This window comes from Nanorana parkeri, unplaced genomic scaffold (assembly GCF_000935625.1).
Source record: "Nanorana parkeri isolate BGI_ZX_2015 unplaced genomic scaffold, ASM93562v1 scaffold2018, whole genome shotgun sequence".
NCBI lineage: Eukaryota > Metazoa > Chordata > Amphibia > Anura > Dicroglossidae > Nanorana > Nanorana parkeri.
This window is the reverse complement of record NW_017308286.1, coordinates 72,108-83,873: the sequence shown is the minus strand read 5'-3', so window position 1 is coordinate 83,873 and position 11,766 is coordinate 72,108. Positions and strand designations below refer to the sequence as shown.

Below are 11,766 nucleotides of genomic sequence, written 5' to 3'. Positions count from 1 at the left end.
ACATCTCAGGAGGTTTGGGGGGTTTCATGTCCTTTGTTTGGCTGTAAATCTATCGCCCATACAAAGCACAGCGGAGTAGTAATAAGAAATAAAGGAGGCTCTTTTCATGTTGCCCCAAGTGCAGGGGTGGGCAACTCCGGCTCTCCAAATCTCAACATGCATCATCTGGAGGGCCAACAGCTGGAGGGCCGGTGTCGCCCCTGTGTCTAATAAGTCAGTAGTGATGCACCGATAACCGGTATTGAGTGCCGATATTTTTTCCCGGTACTCGCCGATACCGAAGGTCCCACTAAGGAAGCCAGGCGGCGTGTAATGACTCGCCATCCGGCTTCCCGAATAGCAGGGAAGCTGTCTCCATGCTTCCTCATCACCAGGTGACATGGAGCCGGCTTTCTGGCCCATCAGGAAGGCGGGGGCGAGTAATGACTCACCGCCGTTGCTTCCTGATTGGCCAGCTTCTTGACCAATCAGGAAGCCAGGTGGCAAGCCATTACATGGCGCCCGGCTTCCTGATTTGCCGTTAAGCCGGCTCCATGCTCCCTCGTCACCAGGTGAGGAGGTTAGTATATGTCCTCCCGTGACCCAAAAGAGAACTATGGGATAAAAAGGTTACCCCATACTTTTCTTTTCAAGGTTTAGTCCATGTTCCATGCTAAATTCATATTTAGGATCCGACATATAGCATGGCTGCATACAGCATTCCCCTGACCACCCCCATTACCTAAACCATAGGGTACACCTTCTAAAAGGTGTATTTAGCACAGCTGTGAAGGAGTCATCAATGGCAGATGCTGGATGGTCCAGGATCCATCATCAATGGCAGATTCCACAAGTCCCAACTGTCACTGCTGCGGTAGCTGGGAAACTGGAAATGACAGTTGGCCGATACAGTGACAGTTGGCTTGAATGACTGGCGGGAACGACTATTGTAAGTCACAGCTGTTTTATGAATGGGGCCCATATGCTTCGTCATTATGTCCACAGGCCCTAATCATGTGTTTGAAAAAGAGGAAACAAAACAAAAACAAACCAGCAGGTGCTTAAAAATAAAATGTATTTAATAAATAGAATGCAGGTGAACACAAACGTCTGTTCATGGTCACAGCTGGTTACTGTGTTACTTTTTTATTTTTACCGTATCTTATACGGAAGTGGCAGTGTACTGTCCGGGGAGCGCGGGGTTCCCGGCCAAAACCCCCAAAAAATGGTGTTTTCACTGGCAAGGTGACGCAGATTGCGGAAGTGAGTTTCGACAGAAGCAAACTCAAAAACGAACAGGCTGCATGCAATATGATCCCACGCCAGCAAACAAGCTACTGACTGCCCCCTTTTAGACTCCATAGGCTACATTGTCTTTTTATGGCCCTACGCTCGCAGTGTACAGAATGGTCTCTGGCTTGAGGTCACTGAACTAGAACTGTCAGATATAATGTAAGTAAATGGCCTAACGAGGGCTCAGGACTAAGTACATACGGCCAGGAGGTACAGCAAGGATTAAAAAAAACATTTTTTTTTTAAAAGCACCAAAATGCATTACACGTAAATGTACACACTTCACAGCCGCGTCATCAAGGTCCAATGGCATCAATGGCAGATATTACCCAGTCTCCATCTGCTCATGCACCAGAGCACACCAGCAGCAGTGAGGTCACCACACTTGTAGTCCTGCCACACTTCCTCCAGCCACATAACAAAAGATCCATACCTCTGTACAAACCTGGGGCTGGGGGGGGGGCTAAACAATGCAGACCCGGACACTGATCCTGGGTGCAATGCACCGGTAACGTTTTTCCGGTATCGAGTACCGATATTTTTTTCTCGGTAACTCGCCGATACTGAATACCAGAAGTCCCATTAAGGAAGCCAGGCGGCATGTAATGACTCGCCACCTGCCTACGCGATTAGCAGGGAAGCCGTCTCCGCTTTTCCTCTTCACCAGGTGACGAGGTAGAATGGAGCCGGCTTTCTGGCCAATTAGGAAGCCGGGTGCCGTGCAATGACTCGCCGCCTGGATTCCTGATTGGCCAGCTTCTTAACCAATCAGGAAGCCGGGCAGTGCATCATTACACACTGCCCGGCTTCCTGATTGGCCCGGGAAGCCCGCTCCATGCTTCCTCATCACCAAGTGACGAGTGAACATGGAGCCGGCTTCCTGGCCAATTAGGAAGCTGTGCGCCGTGTTATGACTCGCTGCCAGGCTTCCTGAAACCAGAAGCTCGGGTATTGGGATAGGCATCGAAGCATTTGGCCGAGTACGAGTACTTGCCCAAATACACGGTAATCGGTGCATCCCTACTCTGCAGGCCTCAATGCAAAAAAGCAGTAAATGCACATTGACCATAGTTTCTGCCTATTTCCCTTTTTTGGACACACCTACGTACCCCTTGTCACCTCTATGATTTAGGTCACTTTCGATCGACCGAGATCCATTACTTTCAATGGATGTGCACACGAGGTACAGAAGCGGCACTGAATCATACAAAGTGTGCGGCAAAGCTGTTCACGGTACGTACGCTGCGTGCCGCCAAGGAAGACCCCTGTGAATAGAATTCTGTTACATCAAGTCCTATGTTTTTTCCCCATACATAGCTCCAGTGAACCTTAGAACATTCAGCTTAGATGTGGCTGACTTATGTCCTTCCCCATGTGAAGGGAATCCCGGAGCACTGAGCAACCCTGCCAAAGCACTCACATTACTTGGGGTCATGCTAGAAAAGGTTCATCTTTTTCCTTTATACTTCCTCCCTTCCACCCAGAGGAGGAAGCGCATCAATAGTGCTCATTACTGAGACTTTAAGCAAACCTTCCCCCCCACTCCCCCTTCTATGAATCAGCCACCATTAATGAAATGAATATTGCAAAATACTGACACCTATTTATTATTGCTTGCCTCGATTCTATCATATAGTCTTACCATATTCTAATGGTCTGTTCCAGTTCCTCATGGAAACCAGAAACCATTTTAAAAGTTGGCGTCACCAGTGGCCAGTTTATTATTCGGCATTCTCTGGGCCGGCACTCCGATGACGTCTGTTATGCGAGCAGGACGAATAGACAGATCTATGAATGAATTAGCCAAATCTTGCAGGATTTCAACAACTCATTCATAGCCCCGTACCTGCCTCCTTGGACACATAATTAGGGATGCACCAATACTGGTCATGACGTGCCGCCCTGCTTTCTGATTGGTTAGAAGGCCAGGCTGCCTAACAACAAGTGAAGCCGGCTTCCTAGCAAATCAGGAAGCGGGAGGCGGGTCATAACCCACCGCCCGCCTTCCTGATTGGAAAGGAAGCCGCCTCCATGCTCCCTCGGCACTGCCGGTCAGAGGGAGATCCCCCTCTGACTGGAGGTTCCGGTATCGGTGAAAGGTATCGGCCAAATGTTCGGTATCGGCATTGATACTAGTATCGGTATATCCCTATACATAACAATACACATCATCAGTGCAGAGAAAATAAAAGACCTCCCCCTGAGATCTCACGCAAGAGGCGCCTGGAAAACACTGGGGGATGCTGGGAGGCACTGGTTATGTTTCCAGTCCCTCCAGAAAAGCAGGAAGTGAAATAATTTAAGTGTAAGTTCACACAAATAATGTCCATTTGATGTATGACTGGAATGTGCGTTCGGTTCAGCATGCTCTTATGATTTTCAGGTTGGAGGGGAGGAGTCAGCTTTAAATCAGTAGAGGTGAATGTAACATATAGTGGACCTCCCACTGCTTCACTGACTGGCCGTATGTGGAGTTATCCTTTAGCAAATATAATAAAGCAGAACCCTAAGGTATAGTTTTGGATAAACCCTGAATACTGAGAGTCGTTCTATATTCCTGTACACAGCAGAGAACGGAGTGTGTAGCCAGTGACGGTGTACTCATAGGTTCAGCTGGCCATAGTTTTCAGGGGTAATGGCCCCAGACTTCTCAGAACAGTAAATTCACAATGGGGAAGATGCTTCATCCAAATGTACCTAGGAAAGGACATAAATGAATGGTTAGATTAGGTCAGCGAGGTGTGGGCCACCATTTTGGAACATTAAAGGATAAGTTTACATTTCAGACAATCTTTCATGTTACACCCGTATTTAGGGTGCAACCTGAAACATGGTCACATCCCCTATCCCCCCTTCCCCTACTTACCTGAATCGTGGGGTTCTTCTCCCCCAGGCTGCTGTAAACTTTTGAAACTGCCCGCACAGCTGCGTCATCCATTAACAGATCCCCTGATGGGATCTGTGAATGCAAAAACTACAAGTTCCATCAGTCACCATGGCAGAGAAATTTGCGATTGTCAATGGAATACAGAAGAAGAAAATAATGTCACCAGCACACCGTAGTAATAAATCAATAATCCATTTTTAATGGCATTTCAATGCAAGTGCTTTCGGGGCCTCAGGGGGTCCCCTTCATCAGGCTCAGAATGAGGGACCCCCTGAGGCCCCGAAAGCACTTGCATTACTTCTTCTGTGGTATACACTGTGCCTTTCCGTGGTCACTACAAGAAGCCACCCGTTTGGGTTCTCTCCGGTAAGGAGTGCAGCAAGACCTCTGGTTCCTAATGTCAATGTCTGCTTTCTTTTTAGTAAATTGGAGTTATACTATAAGGCCTCATTCACACAGCTAAGAGCCGGCCCGTACAGATCCGTGTGGCGTGCACGGTCGTATCGGGCCGTTCCCGGGAAGGACAGGTGCTGCGTGTGATTGTACACAGCAGCCTGTTCTTTTCTATGAGAGCACGCAGCCGTACGCTCACCCGAACTGCACATCCGTGCGGGTGTCCGTGCTCGGACGCAGACTGGATCCATCCTTTTTGCGTACAAGTATGGACACCCGCACGGATGTGCAGCTTGGGTGCGTGCATGGCCTCTTTTTTTGTACGGGCCGGCTCTTAAGCTGGCCACACACCTTACAATTATCTGCAGATTTTCTATGGTCAGATGGAAAAGGTGCAACAGATTCCTCCATCTACACTTAGCTGTGTGGATGGAGTAATCTCCCCCTGGGCCAATCTGTTGCACTTTTTCCATCTGACCACAGAGAATCTGCAGATAATTGTAAGGTGTATGGGCAGTTTTAGCAGTGTGAATGAGGCCTAAATGTCATTGCCAGATTGAGCTCACCTGTAGGCACTTATTTATCTCCTTCCGCGCCAACTGGACCCGTGTTGTTTTATTACTGTAGTGGCTGGTCCATGCCGACCTCCATCGTCTGGTAAATCTCTTTAAGGAATAGCAGTGCTGTGTCTTCTGATGTCCTGGAGGAAATGAGGGATGTCAGTGATACAGAGATATGCAATCCCCTTTCTAATAGCTTCAACCTTTGTACTTTCCCCCATCTGCAAGCGTATTGTACACACCCCCTTGTAGAGACCTTTCTAAATCTTACAAAGCTGTGCCGTGAATGAGAAATCACGGTTTATGTCGGTGGCGTCACTTGCAGATGCACAATACATCTTACAATCCCGGCACACCATTTGTGCCGTGATCTCCTAAGCACCTTGTCAAGGCGATGTAATGCTCCGTCTATGGCACAGGCAGTCGAACTTGCGAGTCTCCTGAAACCCCCTTATTTCCCGAGAGCCCATATGACTAGTGACGTCACAGTGGTTGTTGACAGTTCTTAACTGCTTCAGGGCCGCAATACGTATATAATCTTCGATAATCTGCAGAGTTTATACCAATGTCACGGCTGATCTTGGTATAATGTTTTACAGCCGACTATGGCGGTCACATACAAGGGTTTGGGCGCCTATAGAGCCCCGCAATCGCTTGTATGGTGCTGAGGAGTGTGTGCTCCCCTGCCTCTGCCTATCCTAGGCTCCGCTGTCCCGTGAAGGCCCAGGACCAGCACAGCACATATGTGTGCCTCGATCAGCAAACTTCCAGCGTCTGATCTCCCCTCCAAAATCACTGAAAGCTGATGAAGCGATATGTATTATATAATGTCAGGCTTCAGTCTGCCATTTCTCCAGCTGCTGTGGCTGAAACAAAAGCTGGATGAAGCAGATCTGTGTTTCATCAGCTTCTTTGGGGTCTATAGGTGACATTAGGGATCTAATAGACCCCTAATGTCTCCGTAAAGGGAACCTTGTTTTCTAAAGAAAAAAAAAAGTCATATGTTAAAACAAAACCCCCCAAAAAGTTTTTTAAAGCGCCCCGCCCCATGTACACGCAAACTCAAACAGCGTCAGGTTTGAAAACAATGACTGCGCCACACACTACATATCACAGTGAACATTGGAGTGAAAGCAATAATTTTAGGGCCATCAATTTAGGTATGCACCAAGACCTATAGCAGTGCCGATACTGGGCATTTTCTTGAGTACTCGTGAAAATGCCCCGATACTTAACGTCGATAGCTGCACTTTACATTTCTAAACGGAAGCGGCTGTCTGAGGTCCCACACTTCCTGGGGATGTAGCAGCCTTCCTGTGAATCGCGCCGACTGTTTACAGCTCTGGTCGGCACGTCTCCCTCGTCCTTCCTGGGGAACCACGCAGCGCGGATTACAGTGGTTCCCCCACCCACAAGCCCCTGGTGAGACCCTTTGTTTTTCAGGCGGAACCAACTGGACCCCTGATGAGACCCTGTGCCTGTCAGTTTTTCAGGCAGACCCGATTGCATGCCCAATGCTAGTCTATGGGCGGCCTTGTGTAAAAGGATGCGTGTCCGTTTAGACCCAGTTACACCCAACTCCGGTCATGTCCGGAAAAACAAACGGAATAGTGTTCTGCTTCTACGGGACCCGATCGTGCCAGATTGGGGGTAATCATATGTAAAAGGGATACATGTCCATTTACATCCCATTCCCCATAAAGTGGCACGGCTTCCAGTCATTTCAGTTTTTTTCTAAATTTTTTCCTCCATCTTGCGCCGGATGTTACAGCAGTGAAATCCGAGCCTTACCGCTTCGATAAGAGGGGGAACCGCACACAGATCGCCTCCTAATCAGCCCGTGTGAAAGGGACCTAAGGCTATCCAAAGCTATAAGCCAGAGGTCTGATGATGTGAAGTGGGCCGTTCTCTAAGGAGGATCATGACTGCTGAGAATCATAGTTTAGGTGCCCATACACTTTACAAACCTCGCAAGACTTTTGTCTTGCGAGGGTTGTAAAGTAATTAAAAAAACGCACGATCTGCCCATCTTGGACAGGCAGATCGTACTTGCGATCATCGCAAGCCCGCTCCCCTGAGGAGCGGGCTTCCGATGACTGCAATGCTGAACGGGCAGTGTGCGCACACCGGCCCGTTCGGCAGTCATCTCTCGATCATGCTAAAAACCAGCCGAAAATCGTACGATTCTCGGCTGGTTTTCCAAAATGCTCGAAATACAAAAGTCGCGCGACCGTACAGTAGAAATGGTCGCACGCCTTCCATACACTCCACGAATAATCGTACTATCGCGGGATTTCCCGCGATTCTCATACGAGAATCGTGCAGTGTATGGGCACCTTTAAACACGGCCTGCTGGTTGGCTCCCAAGAAGCCAGTAAGCCCACTTTTAACACTTTGCTTGTCTCCGCCTTTGTAAGCTATCCCCCAATTAATAATGGATTACACCTTTATACAGGAGGGGTCCATTTTACTGACCACGTCCTTACTGTATGATTCCAGCAGTCAAGGCTCCCTCTCCTGCAAGGGATCTGCCATGAGAAAAATCAAACTACAGTGCTGTTGATTTTTGTTTTTGTCAAGCAGATCAAAGCCTCTCTTGCTTTACCTGTCATCCAGTCAGGCTGCATAATAAGAATCTGGCATTATTTGATCTTTATTTTACTATGTTTGGTGTTTAACACGCTCCCTCCTCATTACTCCAAACAACACACTAATGCTCCAATGTACTGTCTAGATCTAGTGTCTGCAGAATGGGAATTGCACTCTGGTGTAATATGCCCCATGTGGGTTGGGAATTGCACTCTGGTGTAATATGCCCCGTGTGGGTTGGGAATTGAGCTCTGGTGTAATATGCCCCGTGTGGGTTGGGAATTGAGCTCTGGTGTAATATGCCCCGTGTGGGTTGGGAATTGCACTCTGGTGTAATATGCCCAGTGTGGGTTGTGGAGCAATTAATGGGTCGTTAACCCTGACATTTATCATTACTGTGAACAGAATACACAGTGTGATCAATTACCAGTAACACAGGTGACTCTGAAGTGCAAACAGATACTCATTGAAACTCTCGATCGGCTTCTCTTGGAGAACGTAGTCAAAGCGTTGTCCTCCATTTAACATCCCCACGTCAATGTGTAACGGCTCTTCCTTCACAGGAGATTCTTCTGGTTTCTCTTACAGGACAAAAAATAGATGTTTTGTTAAGTTTCTGATACAGCACATTTTTACTCAGAAGTCACCTCTCTATAAAGGTGGGCAAGTTTCCACACACTAGTAAACATGGGAGACTTGGTCTATCGGGGAGGGAGGGGGGGCAGAGCAATGCTCCAAGGGAAGATCCTGTACATAATATACCTAATAGAGGTCACCTGTATAAATAAGCCACATTGGTGAAACATGCGAGAGGAGTTTGCTCTTTGGTCTGGGGGGATTGCTGTGATTTGATTTTGCATCAATAAAACATGGGATTCATTGCTTGTATCTTGCGGAGTGCAGTTATTCTGTGGTTTCTAGTATGGCTACCATGTTTCAGTCATAACAGTCTGAATCATAGATGGGGACAGGCCCTTTAATATTTGATTTAAATGGCATAGGAAAAACACAAATCTCTTTCGAGACCGGGCCTAGGTTATAACATTGAGATATTCCAGGTCACTAGGACTTGTAGGGTAATTAATACATTTGCAAATGAACCATAAAACCAGGTTCCAGCAGGTGGCGCTGCAGATAAAATATGTAACCGCAGCTCCTGAACCGGTAAAAGCCAAAATATATGGCAGGAGTTATCCCTTCATGTTACTATACACAGAAATGCCCCATACATGCACATCGCTTTTTTAATATCCATTATTTTGAAGTATTTTGATACAGTTATTTGCTGGGAAATGTGCTAATGATCTGGGCTAATCCTTCCCTTTTCTATAGGTTTTCCCAACATGTCTATACACCAAATAGAGCAACTGGCTGCCCCTAATGGGGTGCTACAACTAAAAAGGTAAAGTACAAGGTGTATATGGAATGAGGCTTCCTCCTGTAAATACGTTATACACATGAATTACCAGCTTTGTCCTCAAGCAGTGAGGTTTCAGAAACACACAGTGATGCAGCCTCAGCAGTAGGAGGTGGTAAAGAAGGCACAGGGGGGCGGGTGAAGGTTTGCCAGGCTACTCGCAGTGACCCCAGGATGTCTGTGCCCATCCGGGTGAGTCCTTCCCTCAGTTCTGGATGGAAAAAAAAGCCAGTTGAAATGACAAATACGTATGTGAACTTACAATGTATGTTGCATAAGGAAGGAGGAAACTAAAGGGATGAAGGAAAGAAGAACGATAGGAAAGAAAAATTAGAGAGAGGAACAAAGAATAAGGAACGAAGGAAAAAAGATGGAAGAAATAAAAGAGAAGAAGGAACAAAAGAAAAAAAAAGGCGAGGAAAGGATGGGAGAAAAAAAAAAGATGGTAGGAGAAAAAAAAAGGAGGAAGGAGGGAGGAAATAAAAAAGAGAAACTAGGTTCGGAACATAACCCACTGTTGCTCATCCTCCCTCTCCCGCCTTCCTTCTCCCCCTCTCCACTCCCTTTCCCCTCCCTGCCCCACTTCCCCCTCTCCATATATTTTTTTCTTCCTCTTTCTCTCTTTCAGTACTGGTTCCTGCTTTCCCTTTCTTCTCTGAAATCCGATTCCCTCTCCCCTCTCCCTTCCTTTTTGTGGTATTTCCATGTGGTAACGGGTTAACCGACAGTTTGCTGACATGTGGACGGTACCGTCGTTTGGCCCCTCAGGTTTCCCCTGGGCCTGCGCCGATACGCGCCAATATTTCTACCTACCTCAGGAGCACCTTCAATTATACACTGTTTATAAGCTGGTCTACATGCATGCACATGTCCATGGCTACTCTACTTGAGAAAGGACGACAGAACGAGAACGGAAAGATGAAGGTAAAAAAAAAGGGAAGGGAAAGAAAAAAGAAGTAAAAAAAGACAGAAAATATGGATTGAAGAAAAAAAGTGAGGAAAGAAGTAAGAAAGATGAAGGAAGGAAGGGAAGCGAGGGAAGGAAGGAAGGGAAGAAAAAACAAGGAGGAAAAAGAACGGATGAAGGATGAAGGATCCAGTAGGAAGGAAGAAAGATGGAGAAGATAAAGAGGATGGAAGAAATTAAGAAAGAAAAAGAAGAAAGTGAGGAAAGAAAGAAGAAAGATGAAGGTAAAAGAAAAATAAAGGAAGGAAGGAAAGTTACCTAAATGCATCCTTTTGCGGCCCTTATGATGGGGAATCAGCATAGGCTCAAAATCCACATCCCTGAGCACCATTGGCTCTATCCTGTATGCAACTGGATCAAACTATGAACAGTGTAGGAAAAAAAGAACATAAATGAGAGTTTTACTACGGTGGTACAGTAATACCTCGCTTCCCTTCGCAAACAGGAAGTTCTGCAAAAGTTTAGTTCCGTTCGCTAACTCCAAATCAGGTGACAAACACACCCACAGCCATCTTCCCCGCTCTGACGCGTTGTCGTGGCTTCCTCTAGTCGAGATCGCAGACAGACCTGTGCACACTTGCTGCAAAGCTTTTTGTGTGCTTTTTAGCACATACAGTACTGTACAGTATTTGAACCTTATGGGGAAATTTGATTGGGATAGGATGTCAGTACTACTGTCAGCTAAGTGAAAGGGTAATCCTGATTGGATGACATGGGATACTTTCACCTTGCTTTTCTGATTATATCATACATTTGGTGAACAGCTCCTTGGAGGGACACAGACGCTACATTGCTTGTCATATCCTTTTATAGAGACAGTCTTATGAGAAAAATACCCTGACTACAAAACCCATCATGCTTCTGCCTCTGGAAGTCATGCTTGTGGCTGTCAGTCTTGCAAAGCCTCATGGGATTTGTAGTTTCTCCACAGCTGGAGGGCCGACGTTTGACTACCCGTGCCCTAAACCCTTCTACATGAAGTCTTTATTCTAAGAGCCTATTTGCACGCGTTGTAGTTACATGCGGTAAAGCATGGCACGGCAACCAGCATACTGCGGTCTGGTGTGGCGACATTCATACTGACTGGCACATCGGAGCACCAATAGAATAGCAGGAAATGCACCGCCACATGTTATTGAATATGTTGCATTAAAAAAATGAGTCATGTTCGCTTTCGACTGTGTTGTGGTGCCTCGGTGGTCCATTGAAAATAAATGGGCTGCCTTAATGCAATACACATTAATGAATGTTCTTTAGCACAACAACACGCAGCGCTGACATGCATATAGGTCCTAAAGGTTAGCTGTGATTGGTTGATGGCACAGCTGTTATACATACCGGATGGTAGATATTGAAGAACCGTTTACATGTGGGGAATTGGTACTTGGGGTCGATCCTCTTCAATCCCCGAACAGTCAGAAACATCCCAATGGGGGATCCCCAGGCAAAGAAAATTTCTGGATGGAAACTGAGTTGTGGGTAATTAATTTTGACCTGAAAATAAACAAGATCAAATGAAATCGAGATCCAATTAAAGTAACATTTCACTCACCATCTCGTCTAAATATGAACCAAGCCAGGGTAAAAACTTACAACTGGTGGCTAGACAATGTGTCTTCCAGAGCACCTCATTCTATTTAGATTGGTGCAGCAGAACTAGAGCAACCATGATCAACAGCAT

At 46.6% G+C, this 11,766-nt stretch overlaps 1 protein-coding gene across 1 annotated transcript in view; it reads right to left on the bottom strand.

Annotated features, from left to right (window-relative positions):
• Nucleotides 1–5,132: 5,132 nt before the first annotated feature.
• Nucleotides 5,133–11,766, bottom strand: part of DDHD2 (DDHD domain containing 2) — a 37,643-nt gene continuing 31,009 nt past the window's right edge. Inside the window, exons 13-17 of the mRNA XM_018572400.1 lie at nucleotides 11,424–11,579; nucleotides 10,344–10,446; nucleotides 9,168–9,329; nucleotides 8,129–8,270; nucleotides 5,133–5,252 (exon numbers count right to left, since the gene is read on the bottom strand). Of these exons, the coding sequence (XP_018427902.1) occupies nucleotides 5,171–5,252; nucleotides 8,129–8,270; nucleotides 9,168–9,329; nucleotides 10,344–10,446; nucleotides 11,424–11,579 (645 nt within the window). The 3' untranslated portion in view covers nucleotides 5,133–5,170. The remainder of the gene's footprint in view (nucleotides 5,253–8,128; nucleotides 8,271–9,167; nucleotides 9,330–10,343; nucleotides 10,447–11,423; nucleotides 11,580–11,766) is intronic.